This window comes from Diadema antillarum, unplaced genomic scaffold (assembly GCF_040938485.1).
Source record: "Diadema antillarum isolate AM-2024a unplaced genomic scaffold, OU_Dant_1.0 scf00000067, whole genome shotgun sequence".
Taxonomy (NCBI): domain Eukaryota; kingdom Metazoa; phylum Echinodermata; class Echinoidea; order Diadematoida; family Diadematidae; genus Diadema; species Diadema antillarum.
Window position 1 is genome coordinate 108,371 of NW_027270956.1, and position 26,181 is coordinate 134,551.

Consider the following 26,181-nt stretch of genomic DNA (forward strand, 5'->3'; position numbering starts at 1 on the left):
TACTGAAATCCTTGCGTCTGATTGGCTGATAGCAAATTTGTCAGTGAAAACCTCCGACGAACTTGTTGATGAAACGCCCCCCTGCACAGAACTTTCCTTTATTCGTCCTCCGACACGTTTCGTTGACATTGTTGTCGAGTGACCTCATCCATCTAATGCTCCCGCCATGGACGACCCGCTGTCCGGCTGAGCATCTAGATCAACATCTACATCGTTCCAGGCGACTCACTGTCCTGTCGAACTAGTTTTCTTCAGCCTCCCCCCGACGCCCGACTCACTGCGCTGGTAGAGAGCTGCAACTCCATCTTAACCTCCGTTTGGCTCTTCAGCCCCGTGCGACGGAGTGTCGCATCAAGTCTCTGAACGATCCCCGCATCGAGCTCTTCATCGCATTGCGTCCGCTCAGCTCCGCAGGATCCCGTTCGTCGAGCCCCTTTTTCTGTCACCGTTCCAGTTCTTCATTTTGGTCTTCTGCTACAGCGATTCGCTTACCTTCACCAGTCGGCACGATAAAATCGCTCCGTAACAGACCGTGGACTTTGGACACTTACCCGGTATTGCCAAACACTTGCATTTACTGAATGGACTTCGCACTGACTTTCATGTAGAGTCTAGTTGGTATGTCCTCATTTTTATGTTGATTGGATATTGTACTCTGTAGCGCTACATTCTACATGTCGTACTCGTACGTGTTAATTCCCACATTCTGAGTGTTTCACGATGTCAAATTACACTCTTCTGACTTGTGCAATAATTTTGATTTGAACATACCTACCTGAGTTATATTTTTGTAATAAAAACAGAAAAGGGAATATTTGACTCGTTTTAATTATTTGTGTAAACTTTTCTCCAGGTGGATCATAAAGTTAAAAAAGGGAGATTGATTGAGCACGCCTTTTGTTTGTGTGATTGAAGCTGTAATGTTATGTTAACCTTCTGACCTTCACTACTACAATACACACTCCATTACATAAAACCCTTATTCTAATAATCATTTTTTTCCCACACACTTATGACATAGTACAGAGCATACCATTTTAAGAGGAATTCAAAGTTTATTTGATGAAAAATGGGTTTGGTATGAATGAAACATCCAAAAACAAAGTAAAACAAAGTGATCGTAATAAAGTGTGGGTCCCACACTTTATTAGAATTGCTCTTTTTTGGATATCTCAGCCATTTCAAAACCAATTTTCATCAAATAAATGTTGAATTCCTCATAGAATTACATGCTCTTTCATATTTCATAAGAGGTTTCTCATTATCTCACCAAAAAATGTTAGAAACCTGAAATTAGGTCTCAACCAAAACTTTACGATCCCTTTAAGCTTTGCTGACATACAGACAACTTCATTTTCATTGTATGGGACTAAATAAAGTACTTTTTTTGACATAGTAATCTACAGTTTATTATAACCATGAAATTTTGACTCTGTATAATCAAGGAGCTTGACAAGCTCCTTGATATTATCATTGTTGCCATCATATCACAGACAATGCTGGTTTGCAAATGGCGAAAAATGCTCACATATTACTTACTACAGCAGGATACATGTATAACTGCAAATTGGCAAATGCTGGAAGAGGTCCAGATCAACTTTCAGGCTTCATTATGGAGTGTAAACACACCTGTGACACCCCTATCAAAGAATTGATAGGATCAATTTAAATGGAGCAGCAATTATTTACCAATAATGGCTTACTTATAAAAGAAAAAGACAGATGCAGAGTAAATGTCAAGGTTGATTACCATAAGTTTTCCCTTTTGATACATGGCAGTGAAAATTGCAGCAATTTTCATTCCAATTGTAAAGTCAAGGTTGATTAAGTTTTCCCTTTCCGAATAGATACATGACACTGAAAATTGCAGTAACTTTAATTCCATCTGTAAACATATTAGTTCAATGGTTGATACTTCCCATTCACACATTTTTTTTTTCATCTGGAAAAGCAAAACTTAAAGATAAGATACTTCAACAGAGCTGGAGACTTTGTGAGATAGAGACTGTTGAAAAGGAGGTGAGTGGTTGAGATTGATATTTTTAGTCATTTCTATCCCTTACTTCTTGATGTGCCTATGAAACAACTGATGTTAATAAAAAAATATGGTGATTTCCAACAGCTTTTAATCGGGACTTTTGGGAGGAAGTTTCCATAAATATTTGTATATCAACCTGTCTCTCTCTATTTATTCATCTACTGTAAAACGAGGAATTTTCGCGTGCATTTTAATTTTGCAAATTTCGCGAGCGCCAAGATTCGCGAAATCAAAATGCACGCGAAAGTTCTTGTCTACACTATATGCATTGAATGCCAGTGGCAGTTTGCGAAAATTTCATGCCGCAAAAAAGGCCGTCGGCTCCAATTCACGAAAAATTCATGCCGCGAATATATCATGTTTTACAGTATCTGTTTATCTTTATCCACTTATCGATTTTTTAATATAATAGATCTCTATCTTTCTGTCTCTGTGTTATCTATCAATCTATCAATCTGACATATCACACAAATCAAAAATGATAATATTCCTTAAAGGGTTATGCTGTAGCACCACAATACATGTATGACCGCAGATGACACATCTACATACTGTACATAATAACTTTTGACACAAAGGTCATCATAAGCTACCAGCTGAGTCACCACTCCTGACCATCACTGGGGCCCCAATTCCTGGAGCAGATGCCACAATTACGCCTGGGGTACAGAGCAGACACCTCCCATCCCAAATTCGGTCCTCGCCGAATGTAGCCACCCAGTATAAAGTCTGTAGATGCCATCTCTAGGCTGAAACCATGGTCTCAGGAGAGAGAGGCTTACATGTGGGATGGCATCACTGGGCCGACACCCTTCACCCCAGTCATGGCCACTGCCTGTCCGACAGGTGTCAGGATGGTGTTTGACTGTTCTGCCTCATTTCTCTTCACACTTTAATTCATCCACGCTATGCCTCTTAGCTTCCAACACAGAGGGGCAACGCCTCGCTCAACTTCCTTATTCTTCCCCCCATTTCATGCCCCATTACTTCCGGTCCTAATTCATGATAACGACACTAAAAAAAAAGAAAAATGAAATTGACAACATGCTTCCAAACTTTGTGATAATTACCTTTTCACAAGATTCCAGCTTCCTTTAATTTGAGTCTGAGAAGTTTCTTGGCCAATTATAACAGGATTTTTTTTTCTTCATTTATCAGGACAGTCAGGCATGAAAAGGCCGAGCATCCCCGTGTTTCTTTTATCCACCACACTCCATAGCATTTCTTCTTCTTTTCAAATCAAGTACAAGTGCAGTACAAAACAATATATTTCAAGTGAGTCTTTGTTGATTAACCCAAATTCAAAGACAGTCTGGATACTGTTGACAAGAGACAAAGTGTGCAATAACAAACACAACCACATATTCAAAACACAAACAAAACAAGAAACTATTACTGTAAGAGTGGAAATTTTCGCGGTGTTGAAATTTTTGCGCATTTCGCACTACCAGAAACTAGCGCGGAAATAAAAGCACACAAATACTTTTGCTTGCCATAAGTTCCTGTGTGTGATGTCTTGATTCCGCGGAATTAAAAACACGTGAAACACTTCTTACCTGGCCAAGCGCAAAAAATTATTTGCGCAAAAATATCCACTTTTACGGGAGCTAAAGTCTGAATGTCTGAAAATTAACTTTTACAGTATCCAGTAAACACATTCATGTTACTGTACTTTTGGGTTGAATAGAGGGCATTCCTCGCAATGCCTAGCAAGTTTCACTCGCCTGTGCTGCAGATTTTCCTGCAAGCCCCACGTGATCTAACTTTCCAAGTCCATTTGCCAAGCATGTTACGTGCTTTGCATGTGGTAACAACACAGACCAATAGAAATGTACACAAACAGACGAGACAAAATTAGGACAACATAACCACTTTGGCACAATCAACCCGAGTCCCGTGCATCATTATTACATTGCAAGTTTTGCTGCTGAATATGCCATAACTCAAATGAAAGGCAACTTTAGGGTGTCATTTGAGAAAGTGGTCTCAATTATCTAGTGATTGATCCTTTACTTTACTTGCTTCATGTGACCACATATTATGTACATAGTCAATTAACCATTGGTATTTTGATCGTATATCGCGTGATACGATGTGTGATGGCAAGAAGAAACTGAAACAGATTTATTCTGCTCTCTTTAAAGTTTGGCCAGTGATTAAGTTTTGATATCATTTATTCATTGTTTAGTGTGTTATTGATCATTTTGATCATTTTTGTGATTGAAATTAAAAAAAAAAATTGCTGCAGGCACTGATGTCTGTGACAAACACAAAGCTGCCATCATCCAATATTTCCAGGTATTCCTAACGATGCCTGTTTGGCTTTCCACATTCAAATAAACTTTAATAGGCGGGAGTAAAGGCAAACACAGTGCACATTACATTCAACACTACCAGTGTCAGTGTCTCCATAGTGGCTATAGGTTCTACAATCCTCATCAGAGGACAAGTTCACCTACAAATATACACATGGATCTAGTAAATGCATCAATATTATTGAAGAAAATTGGACAAACCTTTCAAAAGTTATGAACTGTTGAAGTATCAGGGCTGCCACTGCCGGATGAGAAGACAACTACACTTTGTAATGTCACAAGCGTAGAATGATTTGAAGAAAATACCCAGAGAATTCCACAAAATTTCTTCTTTTTTTTTTTAAAGTGCACATTCCCTTGACCTGTTGCTGGCATATGTTAAGGGTAATATTATTCCCCCTACCTTCTGAAAGAAGCATGTGAATGCCCTTCTACCATGCGAGAAAAGAGAAAGTATGTTTATTTTTCTTTATATTTTCTTAAATATTGTTCTATGCATGTGACATCACAAACTGTAGTAGTCTTCTCATTCAGCAATGGTGGCACTGAAACTTAAAAAAAAATCACGTTTGAATGAAATGTGCGATTTTCTTCAAGCTTTCACTAACATGTTCAACTAATAATGCTGCATTCACTCAATCAACACATACATTAAGGTGAACTTGTGTTTTTTAACAACTTTTTTTTTCCCATAATGACCCCTCTGCAATGATTAAATACTGATTGAAGAAAATTGTCAGAAAACAAAACATGCTACACCCTGCCTCACTGTGAGTCTCCTAGGGGAGGTCATATGGGGTCATCCCACAAGATCTACAGCCATGAGTCATACAGCCCATCAGTTCGACACTGGGCAAATAAAGCCCACGAGACCGACACTAGGTAAAAACGGCCCACGAGTTCGACAGATACAACACAGGGTTTAATGTGTTGGTCTCGTGGGCTTTGTTTGTTTAGTGTCAAGCTCATGGGCTGTATGACTCGTGGGCCATATAACTCGTAGGCTGTATGACTCCTGGGTGTCGGTCTTGTGACGTGCACCCGGTCATTTTTTATAGGCAAATATAAAACTAAAATTAATGACTAACAAGCCAAGAAATATTTGAAATCATTATTACCTGAAGACAAGATCATGACTATCTATTTCAGCGCCAGCGAAGGACCCATTCAGGATGCCCCCACAGCCGACCACCGCACATCGGAGACAGCGAGGGCGCTCTTTGTCCCCAAATATCTGAGCGTTTGTGAAGTTGGGGTGCTGCAGCAATTCTCCAAGCTCTGCAACAAAAACAACAAAGAAGCAAAAGAAAACATAAAAACCACACTTATATAAAAGAGAAATAGAATATAGCCAGATGGGGAAAGAGAAAGAGATGAGAAGAAATAGAGAGAAACAGAGTAAAAATGGGAGAGAGAGAGAGAGAGGAAATGAGAGAGAGGGGGCGTGAAGAAAGTGGTATGGGAGCGATTCAAATGTCGAAGTCAATATTCCAGTCCAATCTGAGCAGTATCGTCTGGGTTCACAGAGGTCACTCCTATCTACCATTTGGAGGGGAGGACGGTTATGGACGCGCGCTTAGCAGGCTGCCGTCTTCTGAATCGCTCTCCTAAAACATTGGCCTTTGAGCAATATTTCGGAAGAAAGACTGTATCATTTATGTATCAGTGTGTTTATTGAACTTCTGTGACCCTGCTGGACTTTGTTGAGAAACATTCGTCTATGAGTTTTCATGGAACCAGGCATTTCCTTCAACTTGGCTTTCCTATACTTGAACTGAAGTCGGCCATTTACTCGGTTACATACATCCCTATACAAGTAAGTGTGTACCATTCACTTTCATGCTGTGCGAACAAGCTGAATGAGAATCCTTTGATAGAAGAATGAACTTGAGTGGACATAAAAGGAGTGGACAATGACCGTGACGATCGCACACAAGCTATGCGATGCTCTGCTCATTTACCTTCTTGTGTGTCTACACTGCGTTGACTGTGGTGTTAAACAATATGGCTGCCCCCATACCCCGGATCAGAGCTTCCGTATATCTATGACTCGCAAGGGATATCTGAAAGTTCCACTGCGATATTATTCAAACTCAGACGCTACTTTTAATCCTCCACTCATTTGTTGCGGTGATGTGCATCCCAACCCTGGTCCCTCTACTTCAACCATTGATACAGGTTGTAGGATTGAAAGAAGCACTCGCTACCAACAAAGTCTGCACTACACCAGCAGTCAGCTCAAAACCATTGGCTCTGTACAGATCACAGATGTTGCTCCTTCTATTTTAGACAGAATCAAATTCTTGGGCCTACAACGTAAAAAACCAACCCATCGTGGCTGCCGTGCTGGTAGACGTAAGCTGAAACACTATTGCCACCTGATTCAAACTATCATTCGCCCTAACAGGTCAATTTGCTCAATTCGCCAACCTCGAGGAAATTCCACCAATCTCATCAAAATATCGACGACTCGGGACAAAAAGAAAAATGTCACAAGGTTGCCTTCCGTATACCTGTGTAACGCCCGTTCTGTCAATAACAAATTCGACGAACTGTCTGCAATAATTCTTGACCATGATGTTGACATCTGTGCCGTTACGGAAACGTGGTTCAAACATGACATGCCCCTAGAGCTAAACCACGATCTAAACCACGATGATGACTGGAAACGTTTGCGCAACCGAGTGAAGAGAATGATCACGACTGCAAAGTCTGATTACTACTCCACTCGCGTACAACGGCTGAAAAGATCCAATCCAGCTGCTTGGTATCGACAGATTCGTATCATGACAGGAGGAAGGCGGGATGAATCTTTGATCTCAATTCCTGGACTGGATTCTGACGATACCGGATTGATCGCCAGTGCCATAAATGATCACTTCGTGTCTGTAACAGAATCGTTCGACCCACTGACTTCGGAGCATCTTCCTGCGTTTCTACCGGCGTGTGAACGGTGTCCTGATATCTATCCCTGGGATGTTCAGAAAGCCCTTTCGAGAATTAAAAGAAACGTTGCTGGCGGCCCGGATAATATTTCCTCCCGATTTCTACGTGAATTTTCTTATGAATTATCTACACCACTTGCACACATAATAAATACATCTATCCAGGAAGGTGTTGTGCCGAACGTTTGGAAACGCGCAATTGTGATCCCCGTTCCGAAAACGTCTCCCCCGTCCCTCGAGAAACTCCGTCCAGTTTCCCTCACTGACCACATTGCCAAGGTTGCAGAAGGTTTTGTAGCGAAATGGGTGATGAGCGATATGGCACCCAACTTGGACCCCATGCAATTTGGCAACAGAAAGAGCCTGTCAACTTCGCACTGCATCATCAATGTGCTGCACAACATCTATGTTAATGCTGAGAAATCAAAATCATCGTCTACCCTAGTGGTCACCGATTTCACAAAGGCCTTTGACCGGATAGACCACACAACAGCAATAACGAAGCTCGTCCAGATGGGAGTCCGCCCGTGCATAATACCATGGATTGCAAGCTTTCTTTCTGGACGTCAGCAATGTGTGCGCTACAGAGGATCCTTGTCTGACTGGGCATCTCTCAATGCAGGTGTCCCCCAAGGAACGCGTTTGGGCCCTATCATATTCCTTTCTATGATAAATGACGCAAAGCCACTACTACCCATTCGGTCCTACAAGTATGTTGATGATATGACGCTGGTGGAATGCCGCTCTGGGAATGACCAATCTGAGATGCAAGCGGCTGTCTCGTATTTGGCAAATTGGTCGGATGCTAACATGATGAAATTAAACCCTATGAAATGCACGACAATGGAAGTTAACTTCATGAGAAACACGCCACCATTGTTACCCGTATTACTAGGAGATCATCAGCTCGAGTCTGTTAAAACCATCAAACTTCTCGGAATTCTCATCCAAAGCGACCTCAAATGGGAGTCCCACATTAATGACATGTTGAAACGTGCCAATAGGAAGCTCCATATGCTCCGAGTCCTAAAGCGCCATTGTTTACCATCCCGCGATATGTTGACCATTTATGAAGGTTACATTCGCCCAGTGCTTGAATATGGAACCCCGGTGTGGCACAGCGGTATTACGCAGAAGCAATCTGAAAACATTGAAAAGATACAAAAAAGAGCCCTCCGCATCATCTTCGGTTGCCAGTACAGTACTTACTGTGACATGCTCGCCCAGTTAGGCATGATCACCCTGCAGGAAAGGAGAAACATGTTGTGTTTGAATTTCATACAAAAAACTCTGAACAATACTGATCAATTCAAGAACTATTTACCTCAGAAACCAACAAATGAAAGACTTTTAAGACATTCTCAAAAAATACCTGACTTTTTCTGTAGAACAAACAGAATGAAGAATAGCCCCCTTCCTTTTTTAATTCGTTTGTATAATACTCAATAGAATATGTGATTTATGGATTGTCACTCTCACACCAGCCTCAGCCTCTCTCTCTCTCTCTCTCTCTCTCCCTCTTTTTTTTTTAATGGGTAGATGTGCTACATTTCTTTCTGTATCCGGTTTTCAGCCATTTACACTCATCAGCCCATTTGCAACATGATTGCGATTAATCGCCGTTTCTTGCAAATTCACCATGGAAGCATGTTATTGGGTTCTTTAGACTAATATTATTCATCAGGGGTCTTTCAGACAATTATTTCAGTGCCCTGGCTTTATTCAACCTCTGCAGAGAAGAAAGCCCACACCACTTTGTACACTGAACAACAAACCACCAGCATAAAAAAAGAAGAGAAATCAAACTGAGCTAATGCCTCTTAGAAAATAACAGACGCCATATTAATGCCGAATAGGGGAGTTTATACGCCATAATTGATGTATGTGTAGATATTTCCCCTTTTTATTTGATTGTACCGTTCGTAGAGGACACTAGCAAAAGTAGTATGCCAACGCCTTTTTTTTTCCATATATGGGTAAAGCCTGTTTGAGTTTATCTCAATTTTTTGTTTCACCTGTCAGAATTTTTTAGTCCTAAACAGACTTTCTGATTTCATTTTGATCGCCACGTCACGTTCCTCTGTTCGGTGTCATGTGAAATATGAAATTTTGTATTTTGAATAATCTTTTTGATATGAATTTAGTGTTTTGTATAATAGTAGTATACTTTCTGATGAATGTAAAGTCTGAGTTTTTGATTGAGGTTTTGTAATAGATAGTAAGGGAATACGAAGAGGTTGAAGTAGGGAAAGTGAAGAAGAGGATGGTAAAGTTTATAAGGCGGGGGGAAAGAGAAGAAGAAGATGAGTAGATGAAAAAAAAAAACAAAGTTGGGGTTAGTCAGGTCATTTGTATGAACAATAGACATTATTTATGAAAATGAGATAACAACTGATTTTATTTTCATATGTGTAAGATCTGAAAGTTTTTTAAGTGTTTTGATATGAATATGATTATATATAATATATCTTTTTGACAGAGAAGAATATAATCGATGTTTTACTGATAGTTATATCGCCCATACACTCTGTGTTTTGTTATTCAAGTTCAGCCTTTTGCAGGCACGCCGAAACTTTCTCTTTTTGATATAACACTCAACTTTGTTACAAATCGCATGTGGATTCATTATTGTTAAGGTTGGTTTTTTTTTTCTTTCTCTCTTTGTAATGATGTGTTTGATTATGGGCCCTCCATTCATTCATTTATTTCTGATTTCATCTCATTTTTTTTTCATTTGCCAGAATTTTTTAGTCTTAAGCAGATTTTTTTAGATCAGTTTAATTACCTTATTATGTTCCTCTGTCCTGTGTTATGTGAAATAAGAAATTTTTTATAGTTTGAATAATTTTACTGATACGAAACCAGTGTTTTACATAATACACTGCAATAGTATATTTTTGATGAATGTATATTGATTTTTTTTTTAGTAGAGACTAAAGGGTATTTTGATTTTTAATGATGAAAAGTAATAATGTGTGATTATGATAAGGATAATTTCAGGGAATAAGAAGACGCTGAAGGAGTGAAAGTGAAGACGAGGATGGTAAAGTTTATAAGGAGGGGTAAAAGAGAAGATGGGTTAAAAGAAGATGAGTAGATGAAAAGAAAGTTGTTTTTTTTTTAGTAAGGTTATCTATCAAACAAAAAAGATTATTTATGCAAATAAGAACAGAGATGTGAATAATTGTATTTTTTGTTTGTTGATGGTAAAGGTCAATTTTATTGTGCAATAGTTAATATTTCTAATGTATGTTTGTATATTTGAATGTATTCATGATGATCTTTGTAAAATGTCCGCAATTCAGCCTCCTGGCTGCAAGAGATGTTATTTAATAAATACCTTTCAATCAATCACTGCTCACCAGCAAGTTTTATTGCTGCAGTCGGCAGAACCGATTCCTCTTGATCGACACTCTGCGTAGTGCCTGAGCACACCCCAAAATACCATCGCCTCATGTTCGTCGCCATTGCTTTCACCAACCCCATGTTTTTAACGAACATACAGGGGTCACAAAATACCTTCAACATACCTGCAGTGGAGATCTTACATGCTATTCTACACACTTCTCCGCCCACTGATTACTGCCCTGGCTTTGCAAAACTTGGTGCTTGAATGTGCGCACTGCAGGGCCGGAGAAAGCGGGAGAGTATCCCCTGGGAATGACGTTGTTTGTAGAATCAATGTCTTCCCTGCCCCTCGTGGGCTGTCCTTACATCCTGTTATGTCCATATTTCCTACCGATGCAGTGTAATTTGAGGTGATGTGCATTTAGATATCATAATAAGATGCCTTGCAGTGGATATATGAGGAAGAGCAGGTTGTCTCTCCAGTGTGTGATGATGTTGTTGCATTTCTTGGGGTTGTGTAAAGTACTCCTATTCTGCAAATTACTCCATAAATACTGTATACACCGAATATTTTTCAACGTTTTTATTTTCGCGAATTTAGAGACACTCGAAAATATGGACTATGATCCCTATATGAATGTGGCATGCACATACATACATTTGTCTGTTCAGTTCTTAACTCCACGATCGCGAATTTAACCACTCGCAAAATCACTGGGAAGTCCCAATTTGCAAAACTTTAGACTCGCTATTCAATATATGCCATATACAGTATACAACCAATTTTCTCTACATCCATGACAAAATTGTGTGATTGCTACCGTAAGTGAGTAGATGCTGACATAGCAGCACAGAGTGCTAAAAGGTTTAGGCCGGAAGACGGGCCATGGTCACTTTGCCATTTGAGTGCCAAAATACAGATCTTGTATACTCATAAACTCCGGCAATAATCTCAGGTTTACTGGCACAAAATCACACCAAGGATAGTAGTCGCCATTCTTTGACTAACTTGTCTTCCCTAAAAGCAATGCAAGCCTTGGTCCATGATACTACCAAGGGAAGACCAGCAAACCTCAGAGAACCAAACAAAAGTTAGTTTAGAGGGATGGTATAGGTTAGGTTGAGATGGGGACTCAGGTTTTAACTTTTTGCAACATGATTATAAACCACTTATATGAAATGTTAGATCTAAGAGAAATTCAAAAGGATATTTGATGAAAAGTTGGTCTTGTAATAGCTGAGATATCCAAAAACAAAGCAAAACAAAGCGGTTCTCATAAAAGATGGGTCCCACCATTTATTAGCTTCACTTTGCTTTTGGATATTTCGGCCATTTAAGAACTGATTTTCATTGAAAATTTTGAATTCCTGTTTAGATTGAATGCTGTTTGATATTTCATATATAAGTGGCTTCTAATTAGCTCACAAAAAGTTAAAGCCTGAATTCTCATCTCAACCAAAACTATACCATCCCTTTAACAATTCATACAACCACTATTACTGTATAAGCTGTTATTTTTGTAAGGGTTCAATTTTTGTGAATTTAACAACACATGAAAATGTCAACATGTGCAAGGATGACAGTGCACTTATGATAGCCTTGTGTCAATTCTTGAAAACAACAACTCGCGAAAAATGTCTATGACCTCCTCATTCGCGAAAATACTTGTACGCAGAAATAACAGCTTATACAATAATTCACAAACTTACACCACGCACACACACTAATCTAGTCACTAACAGTCGCAGAGGAGTTGCCATGATGTTGAAAAAAATGCTATCTGGTCATAACATGTGAACTGACAGTATTACATTACATACTGCAGATCAATACTGAAAGCTGCTAAATGTGTAACCCCGTGTATGTGGGTCTTCACCATAGAACCTATATGAAGAAGTGTAAATTTGCTCGTGTTTGTTATCTGTCGAATACAGAAACATTCACAGCTAGAATTTTGACACTGAACACCAAAACTGAAAAGAAAATGAAATACAAATTTGCCATGTACATGATATCCGATTTCAATATATCTTATTGCAGTGTGTTCTTTTGCGTCATCAAATAAAAGACCAAAAAAATCAAAATTCTTCTCGTAATTGTAATCCGTTGGCTTCATGAAACTTATTTAGAATTACTCTCTGTTTTTGGTGTCTTGTTTTACTTTCTTTTCTTGTAAATGTGCTAAAGCTCTACAAGCTCTTTGTCTACAAGACTTTACTCTCCTCAAATACCTTAAATGCCATCATGCAAGCTCCACAAATCTAATTTGTTGACACGAAATCAAGCTACTGGCCCACAGCATGAGTGGAAACATCACAATACTTAAAGTAAAACTGTACTTAAATTGGTTCTTAAAAGAAGCAGAGTTGATATCAATGAGAGGACATGTAAAGTTTTTGCATATTTCCTCCTTTTTCTGAATTGGAAAAATAAAAAAAATCAAAGAATTTTAAGACACAGGATAATTTGATGACACAGTGATGTTATGCAAATGGTAAATGGTTAAAAGTCCAGTGGTACTAAGATTTCGCACAAGGTGAAAGATAGAGCACCTCTATTCTCTTGAACAGAATGGCCAAAATGCATCATTTGAGTCATGATTCTAGTAATGCGTCATTACAGTCGTGATTAAACTTACACACTCTCAGTACGTGTGAAAATTGCCTCCTCTTTGGAATACTGCATTCCCTTTTTCTATTAAAGCAACAACCTTGCCATCATCGCTCCATCATACAGCTGCTCAGAACTCCGTCCAATTGGGAGCATTTGTTTGCATTTCATTCAATAATGGATTTTCTATCCATCAGCTAAAATTGGTTTTTCAGACCAGACCCTTCTTTTTTTCTGGAATTTACTTTATCAGGGGCAAAGTTGATGTTGATAGAACAGTCACTATCAATCTTGGCAGAGACGGAAAACTCAAATCCCACATACACTGTAATGAATGTTGAATATTTTGATCAAGGCAGTCTGACAAATGATATGGTAATATTCCTCCAGCCTCCCACATCATGAAGGACACTGAGAGAATATTGGATGCATGCTCGCAATCAAAAGTTTGACAAAACATGAAATGGTGTATCTCTGTTTATCATTAATTGCACTCATCTCAAGCTTTGCTTGTTTTGGTTTTTTATTTATTTTTTTAAGGGGCCAACGGAAGGGAAATTTAAGCAATCAAACCTTTTCTTCATAAGATGTAAAGACAGAAACACTTATGATTGACATGTACATGTAAGACATACAAACTCTTTTATTTTACATACTTCTTGAGCTTACATCATACATTTGTAGAGCTGATATTTCAGATCCTGTATGGTTTAATGCTATAGCATCAGATGCTTCATCATATATGACTTTAATGTATTCAAGAAAAGTATATATTTAAGTATAGTTATAGAATACACTTTCTATATATCATAACAACTTCACCACGTACCAAACAAGGAGGAAAAGAAATCCAAATTAAACACAAAAGTTTATTTGATAATTGTGGTGAGTAGGTGTGAAATGAAAAGGTACAAACTAACAATACTTATTTTTGATTGATGGATTATTAAGTGTCTAGATGTTTAAATGGAGATTGGAAATAAGTTCATTACATGGCTACTGAAGCATGTGAAGACAGATACCTTTTCAGTCAGACATTCAGGTTTGAATGAATACAGGTACGTCTGACTAATATCCTATACCCTGCAGTGCACGTGAAGTGACAGAGTGTTTCTATGTGTGATGTCCGCATCCCTTGCTGCCTACCATTCCTATTCCATGTCACACTGCCAGGTGGGGCCCCTGGTCTCATTGTGTTCTAGCACCTCGCCCTGTTTGTCTTCACACCTCCCTGCTGATACCATCAACATCCAGCAAGTCCTGTTGCCTAGCAACAGTCCAGACAACCTCTAGAGATCTTCTCTTTTTTTTTCTGGGGTGGGGGAGGGGGTTCTGTCTGTTTGTCATTTGGTTTTGTTTTATTGGACTACAGTATGGAGCATTAATGTTCAAGGTAAGTATGAAACACTTATGCAGATGAAAGATAGATGTCAATGTACTATAGTGTTGTTGTGACCCTTCCATATTGCAAGGCCATCTCTTACAGTGGCTGCGTAATTATATGATTGTTTATCGTTTTTGTGACCAGTTGATTGATTGGCCTCTAATATAATTGACAGATTGATTGACTGAATTATCAATTGCTTGAATTATTGATCATCTTGATTTATACTTGACTTCCGAACACTTTTTTTTTCAAACTGCAACTACAACTGTCTCATCCTACATGCAATAGGGCAGTTATATCACAACCCAATAAAGGAACATGCTGGCCAGTTCACATATAGTTCACTTTTGTAGTACCTGTATAAAAAAATACTTACAAAACAAGATTACAACGTTTTGACTGAAAAAAAAGTGTGTTCATTCATTACAATGAAAGTAGGACAAAAAATTGAAATGAGAAACAAAGCATAAATCACCCAAGCAAATGATATGAGTAGGAATGAAAAAAAAGATAAAAAGATAAAAAGGAAGCATCCCGTAACCATGGTGACAGGTCCGAGCTCAAAATGTGAGCAACACATTTCCCTGAACATCTCTTGAGTGACCGTGAAAATGAAGTGTTAATTAACTCCCAAAGGGTTAACTCCCAAAGGGTCATCATCTCTATAACACTGGCTACATTTTTTCAGGGATCTTTTTGACTGATTTTTCATTGGATTTTTCAAATCCAGAAACAACAATGATATTGAAGACCATACCATTGTACAAGCTAAACCTCAATATTGTCGCTGGGGCAACAAGACCTCGTATCTACAAAATGTCAAATGTTCAGGAGAGCAAAAAAAAAAAAAACATGGCAGTCAAACCACTATATCAAATGGGATAGCCTTTCCTTCGACACGCCATGGTGGCTTCATTTTTGGGGAAAGACAGAGCCCTAGGATTTGGACAGGACATCACTGAACTGATTATCTGACTATTAATTTTTAAAAAAAGGTCATTTTCACCAAAATTTGAGTTACAAGGTCTTGTCACCCCAGCGACGATATGTGGTTCCTACAAGTACATTGGTTGTGCGGGCATAATCCATCGAAAATATCATTGTATGAAAATGTGCAGAAAGGGGTTCTTTGCACTTGTGTCCGCCTTGGAGCCTCTCCTCCCGTGTTTACTCCAGACCTTGCACTGCCTGACAAATTGCATGACATTGCAAACAAGAATGAATATTGATGATACATCACTCCTTTTTCTGCTCCGGTATAACACTAATCAAAAGAAAAGTGAAGGAGAGGAGGAGGAGAGGAAAGATGGGAAAAAGGGGGAGGGGTGGGGAGGAGAGGGGTCAGAGATGAGATGGTTTGATATAAATTGAATACTATTCGAAGGAGGCCTAGTTATATATTCTCCCTGACCTTGGCAACCAGCAAGCAATTCAGGTGGGATATATGTCTGTGTGTGTGTTTGAGATTCTATTTTATGAAGTGGAGAATATGTGTGTGTGTGTGTGAGGGGGGGGGGGGGGGAGGGATGTGTGTTGGTCTGTCTGCCTGTCTGTAATTCTACATCTGTATTTTACAAAGTGGAAAATATGTGTGTGTGTGTGTGTGTGTGTGTGTGTTTGTCCTTGGCTAGAAGATTCTCATCCAATATATGACAGCAGGAGATGGAACAAGCAAAACTGTCTACAATGCAGTCTACACAAAATCTTTTCAAGGAGTAGTACAGAGTCCGCAAGCAATCCCCCAGTGCATTTAAATACAATCATATTTCCTTGTCTTTCACAACTGCTCATTATCAATGACTTTTTAGGCCTTTTTGTGAATTCGAAGCAAAAAATATGAGAGAAATAATTTCTAGATTAATACATTGTTCATATTTAGATGGCTGAGGCTCTATCTCATTTCACAAAATATTCACTCTTGAACACAACACTGTCAGACATAGCCACTTCATCCTATATTATCCTGTGACAACAGACGACAGTCTCCAACAAGTTTCTGGCTGCGTTCTACTATAAACATTGGTCCATCAAATACTATACTCTGCATTGATTTTGCACTTCTTGAAAGAAGATATAAAAAAGTGACAAATAATGTAAGAATATGACCCACCAAAACACATACTGGAATTTCAATTTCAGTTACTCATGTCACCTCATTGAAGAGTCCACAAATATGCATTTATACACATACACAATGGAATTCCCATATTGCATCACACAGGCTACCACACGATGTACGAATGATAGATTTAATATTAGCTTATAGGTCTCCTAAGTTTTTGAGGACTTCACCAATGATATTACAGCAACATACAATGTACACCCTATATGTACACAGAGATACTTTGGGTAGAAGTGCATTAAATACAAGTTGTCATTACAAAAACAAGTCCCCCACTGATCAAGGCCTAATACATTTTCATTCTGTTTCCTTTTTTTTTGTATACAAACAGAAAAATAAAAGATAAAAGTTGTGATGCAATGACATAACATCATCTCAAGGCATTGTGACCATTATCACTGTTATTTTCTATTCTTTGAAAACACGTACAGATGTAAAACATTTGAAATTTCCATAAGATGTCCTGTCACTTTGAATGTTTTTATCTACCACTGTTTACATTCCATGATTTTTTCCCCCTCTGTCTCACAGTCAATGTGAGGAGGGAATGGATTTTCTATTTCGAACGCACAAGAGACATAGATCAGACCATCTCGTTACCTTACAGCGTCAGCGGTGCAATGGATGTCGCGATGCAAAACAAATTCTGAAGCTCAACGACAGTGTCAAATGATCGCGACATTTGTACATTTGTGGGATTGTCCATGCGACTTCTCTGCACCTGTTCTTTTATATCTTCTATTTTCTCCCCCCCCCATCTCCCCCTTCCTCCAAGTTCAAGGGTTCCCTTTCCCCCATTCTCATCACCCCAATAACACAAACACACACATACACAAAACACACACACACACACACACACACACACACACACACACACACACACACACACACACATACATACATACACAACTGCTTGACCTTCATACCCCTTTTGCATTATGCACTGAAGGAGCGTTGGGTGATTAAAAAGCGCCAGCATAGCATGGTCAAAGTAAGTGCTACATTTGCCACTTTCCTTTCCGCACACTGCAATTCTTGTAAATTTCCTCCCCTCTTCTTCATATGCCTCTATTTATTTTTACGGGGCCAGGAGAGGCACATTCTCTTTGTACATTTTATTTACACGTTGTGCAATTACCTCAAAGAGAGCCCACTTCATTTATTTCCTCACACAGATCTATATAGATGGGATGTGTGTGTGGAGAGAGCGTGCATGATTTAAATGCCCAATGCGTCCATTCTGCCACACTGAATAAACGCGAAAATGCTCTCTCATCAATACAATAGGTAAATCTCATTGAAATTGCACACAGTTAACATGACGTGTACTTATCAATCTGTATCTATTGATCTATCTAATTTGTGCAACCTACTAACACACACACACACACACACACATATACAAACACTGTATACTGTACATGTGTTCTTACATTCATACAGAAATGCTTGGTAATATATTGTTGCAATGTGATGATGTATTTCATTGAATGCAACCTTTATCTGTATCAATGACCTTTATCAATCCAAGGGTAACCCCTCAACAATTCACTGACATTCAAGTATTGATTCCCTAATCTGATTATAAATGTATGATATTAAAAAAAAAAACCTGCGTGCTGGTGGGTATGAATTAATTACGCAAGCACGAATGAAAGAATATGATTATGAAGCAGCCAACATTGATACATGTAAGATCAATGTCCACTGCCACTGCATATCATATATTTTCTCAAAGTCATCATTCACATGTAAGATCATAGATGGACACAGAGAGAAATTATAAAGACATTTTGTGAGTTGCTTTCTGGGAATGTCGTTTACTTGTTTGTTTAACCATTTTGTTTGCTTGGGTTTCTATACAACACAGCTTCAAGGAAGACTCCCAATACTTATAGATACATGCTATAAGGAACTATCTAGCATGAATACAAATATGACTCCAATGTCCCCTCCCATTCCCCCATCCCCAATAAAAAGGGAGAAAAAAGGGGAAAACTGTCAATAAAAGAAAAATATGTGTAAAAAGCAGGAGGAGGGTATTGGGATTGTGCAATCACAAGAAGGTGAAAAACAATCCTGCATTTTAAAAGTTTTTTTTGTTCATGATCATAAAAGGATAGTGTGTCAATCAATGATATCCTGGAATTTTACTTTCTTTTCTTTCTTTCTTTTTCTGCATTTTATGACACCATAAATTATATGCATAATGTCCCTATCTTCATAGCTGGGCTCATTTATTCAACCATATAAAACTATTCACATCAAGATTACCGTAATATGAGACACACACCATATCGCTTTAGGATCTCCACTAAAGCAATGGCCAATGGGTGGTGACCTCAAAGCAAACACCAAATATTTGGAATTGATATTGCAAATAGAACATTATTATCTTTTCAGTGTCTGGAATAATGGAGGGCGGGGCACACAAGCCACTGTCAAAACACCCGCTCTCTTACTAAAGCCATGAGTCCCCAAGACTCTCCTTGTCAAACATTCCTAGAGCCCAAGGGACTACTCAGAGAATTTACTCTCTTTTTGAAAGCAAATTGTAAGATCCAGATATTTTGACGGGTACGGATTTAAAAGAAGGATGATATCGAGACAACCCAGATGCCCTACCTGTCTTGATGGCAGCGCTTCGAGCCAACTCCACGCCACACTCCACGCTCATCGTCTTTCTCGGACTCCCTATGAGCATATTACGCTATACCGAGTCTTCCTATGCCATAATACTTGCACAGTGTTGAGAATTTGCTTACAAAGTTTACTGCGTTGGGCTTCTCATCTCACGCGCAAAAAGAATAAGTAAAAAGAAAAGGAGAAGAGAGAGAAAGGGAAAGAGAGGGAGAGAGATACTGTGCTATAAATTAGCAGGTGCATACTAAAAATGTCAACAATGAAAATCACATTATATAATGTAAGGTACACATTGATTGAATTACATGCGTACGTGAAACGAGGAATGTTCGCGTGCATTTCAATTTCGCGAATTTTGCAAGAGCCAAGATTTGCAAAATTAAAATGCACGCGAAAGTACTTGTCTTCACTATATGCATTGAACGTTAGAGGCAACTCGCGAAAATTTCATGCTGCGAAAAAGGGCGTCGGCTCCAATTCGCGAAAATTTCATCACATCATCACAGCATGATTTAGTGTTTGCACAGAGTCTGGTATCAACTTTCAGAATGCATTTTTCTTAAAAGTGATAGGAACCTCCAAATTACTAACTATGCTGCAAAATCAACAATATTCTGAGCAACACAAGATAGATACCACAAACACCTGCATACACCTGCACCTGCAAGTAGTGGTGAACATCAAATATCAGAAAATGTTAGTACTCCCAGTTCTCGGTGATGGGTAGACGTCAATGACAGACTCAACTGGTAATATCCTCGGCTGGGATGATGCAGTTATAATTATTATACATGCATCGCCTATACAGGCTCTAACCCTTTCTGTGCCGGGGACTTTGGACAGTGTGTACAATGCTATGGGTTTTTCTGTGCTAATTGCCACTCTAATCACACAAAGGGTTATGGTCTCATCAGGCATACTGCACATGCACAAAGCTCTTTCGAATCTCACGTCACTGGCGCAACAGTATCAATTATCGTCCTAGCAACTTCTATGGAGGCTGTTAATTGTACCTCCTTTGGTAAAAAATTTAATCGTTTTCTCCTACTGAGTGCTACATGTACAGCATTTTGATTGGAATGGGCTTTATAGGAGACCTCCGGAATGATTTTCCAGATTTTTACAGTTGAACAACTATAAATCAGTTATACTGAGGACAGAGTTTCAGAATATATCATAATTGGGATGAAGAGAAAGAATATTTTCAAAATTTACAACAAATTGGAATGAACAAGGATGATGACATGGCAGAGTCACTATAAGAATGCACGAGTTGGGGCTCAAGGAAGCAGAACAAAAGAAGAAGGCATGCATAGATTATACACAGGTGAACTCGCAAGCAAGCGGTATTGTAATGGAATTACACTGCTACATTATTGAAATATGTGAACCTCCTATGTCATCATCCTTGTTCAGTGTAATTTGTTTTAAGGTTTTTCAAAGTATTTTTTCTCTGCTCAAGAACCACAATAAATTCCACAAATCTATACATGGAGCTGTTGATTTATATACTACATGATGTGAAATTATGAAAATCGTCTACCCCTTAAAGGGATAGTACAGTTTTGGTTGAGATGAAAATTGAGCTTTTAAATTTTTGCAAGATACCAAGAAAACACTTATGATATAGTACAGAGCATACCATTTTAAGAGGAATTCAAAGTTTATTTGATGAAAATCGGGTTTGGAATAACTGAAACATTCAAAAATAAAGAAAAACAAAGCGATCGTTACAAAGTGTGGGTCCCACACTTTATTGGAATCGGTCTTTTTTGATATCTCAGCCATTTCAAAAACAGTTTTCAACAAATAAACATTGAATTCCTCATAAAATTGCATGCTCTTTTATATTTTATATGAGATTTCTCATTATCCCACCTGAAAATGGTAGAAACCGGAAATTAGGTCTCAACCAGAACTGTATGATCCCTTTAAGGCATACAATTGAGGTAGACAATACACAATTACTACAATCTTGCAATGACTGTGCTCCCCTTCCCCCCCCCCCCCCCCTTTTGGGATGTCAAATATAGGCTTTGCAGCATCGGTTCATTGCACAACTGAATTTCTGGTTGAATGTCACACCCTGAGCATTCTCCAGTTAATAATAGCAGACGTGCATGGACTTGATGAAACATACTACGACATATTACCACCTGAAACCTACGAAGTGCAAGAATCAAAACCAATATATATATATATATATACATACTATTTGTTGTGAATAAGTCACTTTGCAGCATCGTCGCCAAGGGGACAGACGGATAAATACTACCAAGATGGCAGAGAATGCTTGAGAAGTTGAGAATCTTGAGAATGATGACTGTGCATAGGTTTACTGACGGTGTTTAGTATTCGCAGGAGATATCGCCTGAGATATATATATTATTCATAAAGCACGAGCAGCCTCAATCAATATCCAACTTCTCGTTATACTTAATACCTTTGTACGCACCTGCCGCAAGAAAGGAGTAAGTGAGAGAAATATAAAAGGAGAAAGAAAGAGAGTAAAAAAGAGGGACAATGAGACTGGAGAAGGTCTAGTAGCTAGGGGAGAAATGCAGAACAACACAAACATGGAAGGATGAAATACGGGAATAAAATGACATCAAGGCCCAGACTGTTCACGCAGATGGAACGGTTTCACTACGAACATGAACTCATGCATAATAGATGCACGCACTAGGGTAGATTGATACTGATAGATGGATAAATCGAGGCACACATTTAATGTATCTACGCTATACAAAATATATGACAATAACATTACGCATAAGGAAATGATAATAGATGAATGGCTAGATGTATGACAGATAGAGAGGAAAGTGGGTTGCATGATATTGTTGCAGCGCAGGCAGAGTACACCAAAATAGAATACACCAAGGGCATTTTGACAACACTTCTCGGTTTGTTCTTAAAGAGCAATCCAACTTCCTGTTCTATTTGATTTCATTATTGAAGTGAAATCAAACAGATTAGACAAACTTTCATTAAGATTTGATTAAAATCATCAAAGTTCAGGAATTGAACCATTTCACATTACACCTTTATATGGAAAAGATACATTGTGTATTGGTCATATTCATATGTATGTAAACCACACAAATTCTGTCAAATGTTACAGAAATATTTAGTTAGTACTGTAGTCTTCGTACAACTGAATTCCATGGGAAGAAATTTATACCATTCACATGAATTCATATTGGGTTGAACTATATCAATGAATATATTTTGTATAGATTTAGTGTTAAAGTTACTGCACTGAAATGAGCTGAGAAATCATTTCTTGATGTCTTGCACACAAATAGAGTAAGAGTTGTTATGAAATATATGACGTAGAGTGCTATACCCTGTATAATTAGTACAAAACATGACTGTGACAAATATCTCACTGTTTTGTGAAAACTTAGATACCGTAAACATTTTTTGTTTTGTTATTTCATTCCATCTGCTGATGCTCTTTTCATCTTTGACTTTATCTGCTGTTTGTTTTGACTGACTCTTTTTTTTTCTTCTTTTTTTTAATGAGGGACATAATTTTGCATATAGGGTAGACTTTCCCTTTAAAATTGTTGTGGTATCCATTCACCTGCTCTTTACCTGTCCATTCTCCATCACTGTCTATCACACAGTGACAGTAATGGGGCTGGAGAGACAAGATAGATGAGAGGTAGATAAGCCAAAGGCAGCTTTCACACTCACAGACAACTGCTTTGTAAACGAGTTTATAAAAAAGTTTTGCAATGTTTATGCTTGAACAATGTCTCTTCAAGAAGACTTTTTTTCTATTGACCCTTGGCCAATGACATCTTATACTGGAATCATTTCAAATTACATTGAGTTTTGCTTTATAATCCCGGGTGCATGTCTGCATTCTGAGTGGCTGCAACTCTGAGGCTGCATTTATCATCTTTCCCCTGTTTGAAACGGCTTTCAAAAGCTGTTTCCAAAGCCCTTTCGAAAGTAGTTTCCAAAGCTCTTTAGAAACGGCTTCCAAAATAGTTGTGTTTATCAACTCAATGCAAACACGAAAACTGGCCTTGTCACTGCGCAGCTGCATTGTGCATTTTGACCCACATGGTTCGTAACCGTAGTACAAAGCAGTTTAAAAACAGCTTTGCGTTTATCTTGCTTCAAAGGGCTTCTAGAAACAGGTTTCTGGAAACCTGTTTCAGAAACCTGTTTCGGAAAGCACAACTCTGCGGTTTTCAAGAAGGCTTTCCGAACCCCATAATCAAAACAGCTTTGCGTTTATCATCTCGTAAAAATTCCCTGACAGCCGTTTGGAAAACCTGTTTCTGCCGAGAAAAAGAGTTGATAAACGCACCCTGAAACACAATGGAGAAGGTGATGCTAAACACAATGTTATGTTCCCCTCTGACATGGTGTGTGAATAGAGGTAAAAACTCTTGATGAAAGTGTGCCCAAAATTGTGCGCTTGATTAAGGAGCCATGGAGTTTGCAACACCACTGTTGTAGGAATGTCACTCATGTGCAGAGTTACATGAGGAGACTCGAGTCTGATCACTCCATTAAACCTGATTAAAACTGCGTTATTCTTCAGTGTGAACCCCCTCAAAAGGGTACTAGTACAGTGATGTTGCCATTATAATCAATACAACATAGTTCCTTGTGGCTTTTACAGTCTGCCATATGAGCAGTGCTCTCAGTCTCAAGGCCCAGTCATACACATTAAAAAAAAATGGTATGAAATTCAAAATGGCGACATTTACTGTGCAATGCGATGTAAACAGCAAGAATTCATGTGTGTGGACACACACATACTCAAACAAAAACTCACAATCATGATAAGTATTCCTATGCCAAAATCAGTCCACATAAGGGCTTTTTACACTTGCAAATTTTTGCTTAGCCCCGTACCAACGGTGGGGCTAAGGGGAGGCCTTAGCCCCACCATTGGTACCGGACTTTCCTTAGCCCACTTTCTGTTTACACTTGTTTTTGCCAAAGTGGGCTAGCCCCACCGATAATCCTGTACTATATGGCCCTGCAAAAAAGCAGGGTTAGCACCACAATTGCGGTGCTAACCCCGCAATTGCGGTACCAAGCAAGTGAGTGTAAACAGAACGAAGAAATAATCCAGGGCTAAGCGACGGAGACGAAGTCCGACCCCCACTGACCAATCACAAACGAGGTACCAGTAATCAAGTGTTGCTGGTGCGTGCATGTACTTGTACTGTGCACAGCGTAATCATGAATATTCATGCGATTTGGAAAGTACAGGACTAAGAAATACGAGTGTAAAAAGGTCAGTTTTCTCTTTAGCCCAGGACAAGAGCTTAGTACGGGATTTATTGGCGAGTGTAAAAAGCTGAAAAAATTGGTACAGGATTAACGATAGTCCTGGGTCAGAGAAAGTACGGGGTTAAGAAACATGAAGTGTAAAAAGGGCTACATGCATCCTGATTTACAAATAAAACAGACTCACAACAATTTGCACCAACAGTATGTGTGGACAACTCACGAAATCAAAATACCTTATCTTTTTTCGCCTGGGGTTCCACTTCCTATGAAAGTGAAGTCCAGTCAAGGGTGACTGAGGTCATGGTCTTGTGCCATTCAGAGATTAAACGTGCTTTGCTGGATGCCAACTTTTTCTCTCGTAAATGGCAGCTTTAGAAAATTAATTCTTTATCTATCGCAATCCACCGACTGATAATTATTGTGATTGAATGGCACTTTGGTCTTGTTGCTCTTCCTCCCTTCACAGTATTGATTGCTACATCTATTTTCAATCCAAGTTATGTCACTATTCCTCAGGTTGGGTCCATCACAAGTACAAATTATCACTGGGGTATTTGCATGACTTGTTCCTGTGTCTCTTGTAGGCTTGCTTTCTGTAAGTTTGCATTTAAACTGAAAGATGATATGGTGTGATATTGGATCATGGAAGCATGAACTGACACCTCAGCTATCATTACAACTTAGTATATTTTCATGTTTTGCTATCTCACCTGAAATGCGAGATGCCAAAAGCACTGAAAAAAAAAAAAACATGAGGAACATCGAGGAGACGTATCATTTTCTAGTGGTAACAGTGAGAAACAAGGAATTGAAAATATTAAGTCTTGCATCCAACATACCAGCCAATCCATGAAATAACCATTATTGTTCTTTGTTATCAGCAATATGATTAAGAAACATCATCTGATATGTTTATAAGCACTTGAAACCTCGTGATGTTTGCTAACATTTGCTACACTGCATTCCTGTACAAACCACCCTCTTCAGACAAAATATTATTAAAAAGCAGTCCCCCTTTTTAAAATTTAGCTGATGCTCCATTCAGATCTTTGTTTTCCCTTAAGTCAAATTATATTCCTCTTGTATTTGAGATACATGTAGCCATGTCTATTACTATTAGAACAAAACAAGACAAATTCCTGAAAACTCATTTGCCTACCATCTAGTTTTTTTGTTTACTTTGGTTTGGTTTGGTTTGGTTTGGTTTGGTTTGGTTTGGTTTTAGTTTTAGTTTCTGCCATGAGTACAGCAGAATCAGTCCTTCTAGTACAGTCACAGTTATACATACATTACCAGTATCACTCAAAATTGACTTGTATGGTTCATTGTGATGTACATTTTAAAGATAATAAAAAGTTTTGGTACCTCAAAAGTTTCCCTGAATTTCCTTGTCTTGGTTTGTGTTTCACGTTAAAGTACGTTGTCTGTGAGAATTACTCGCCCCAAAGTGCTCTCATGTCTTAGTAATCATGCAATAATGGTTTCGTACCAGAGCCGTCGCCGTATT

General features: G+C 38.6%; 1 protein-coding gene across 1 annotated transcript in view; it reads right to left on the reverse strand.

Annotated features, from left to right (window-relative positions):
- Positions 1-26,181, reverse strand: part of LOC139716583 (alpha-N-acetylgalactosaminide alpha-2,6-sialyltransferase 2-like) — a 101,233-nt gene that overhangs the window by 14,800 nt on the left and 60,252 nt on the right. Inside the window, exon 4 of the mRNA XM_071628110.1 lies at positions 5,472-5,631. Within this exon, the coding sequence (XP_071484211.1) occupies positions 5,472-5,631 (160 nt within the window). The remainder of the gene's footprint in view (positions 1-5,471; positions 5,632-26,181) is intronic.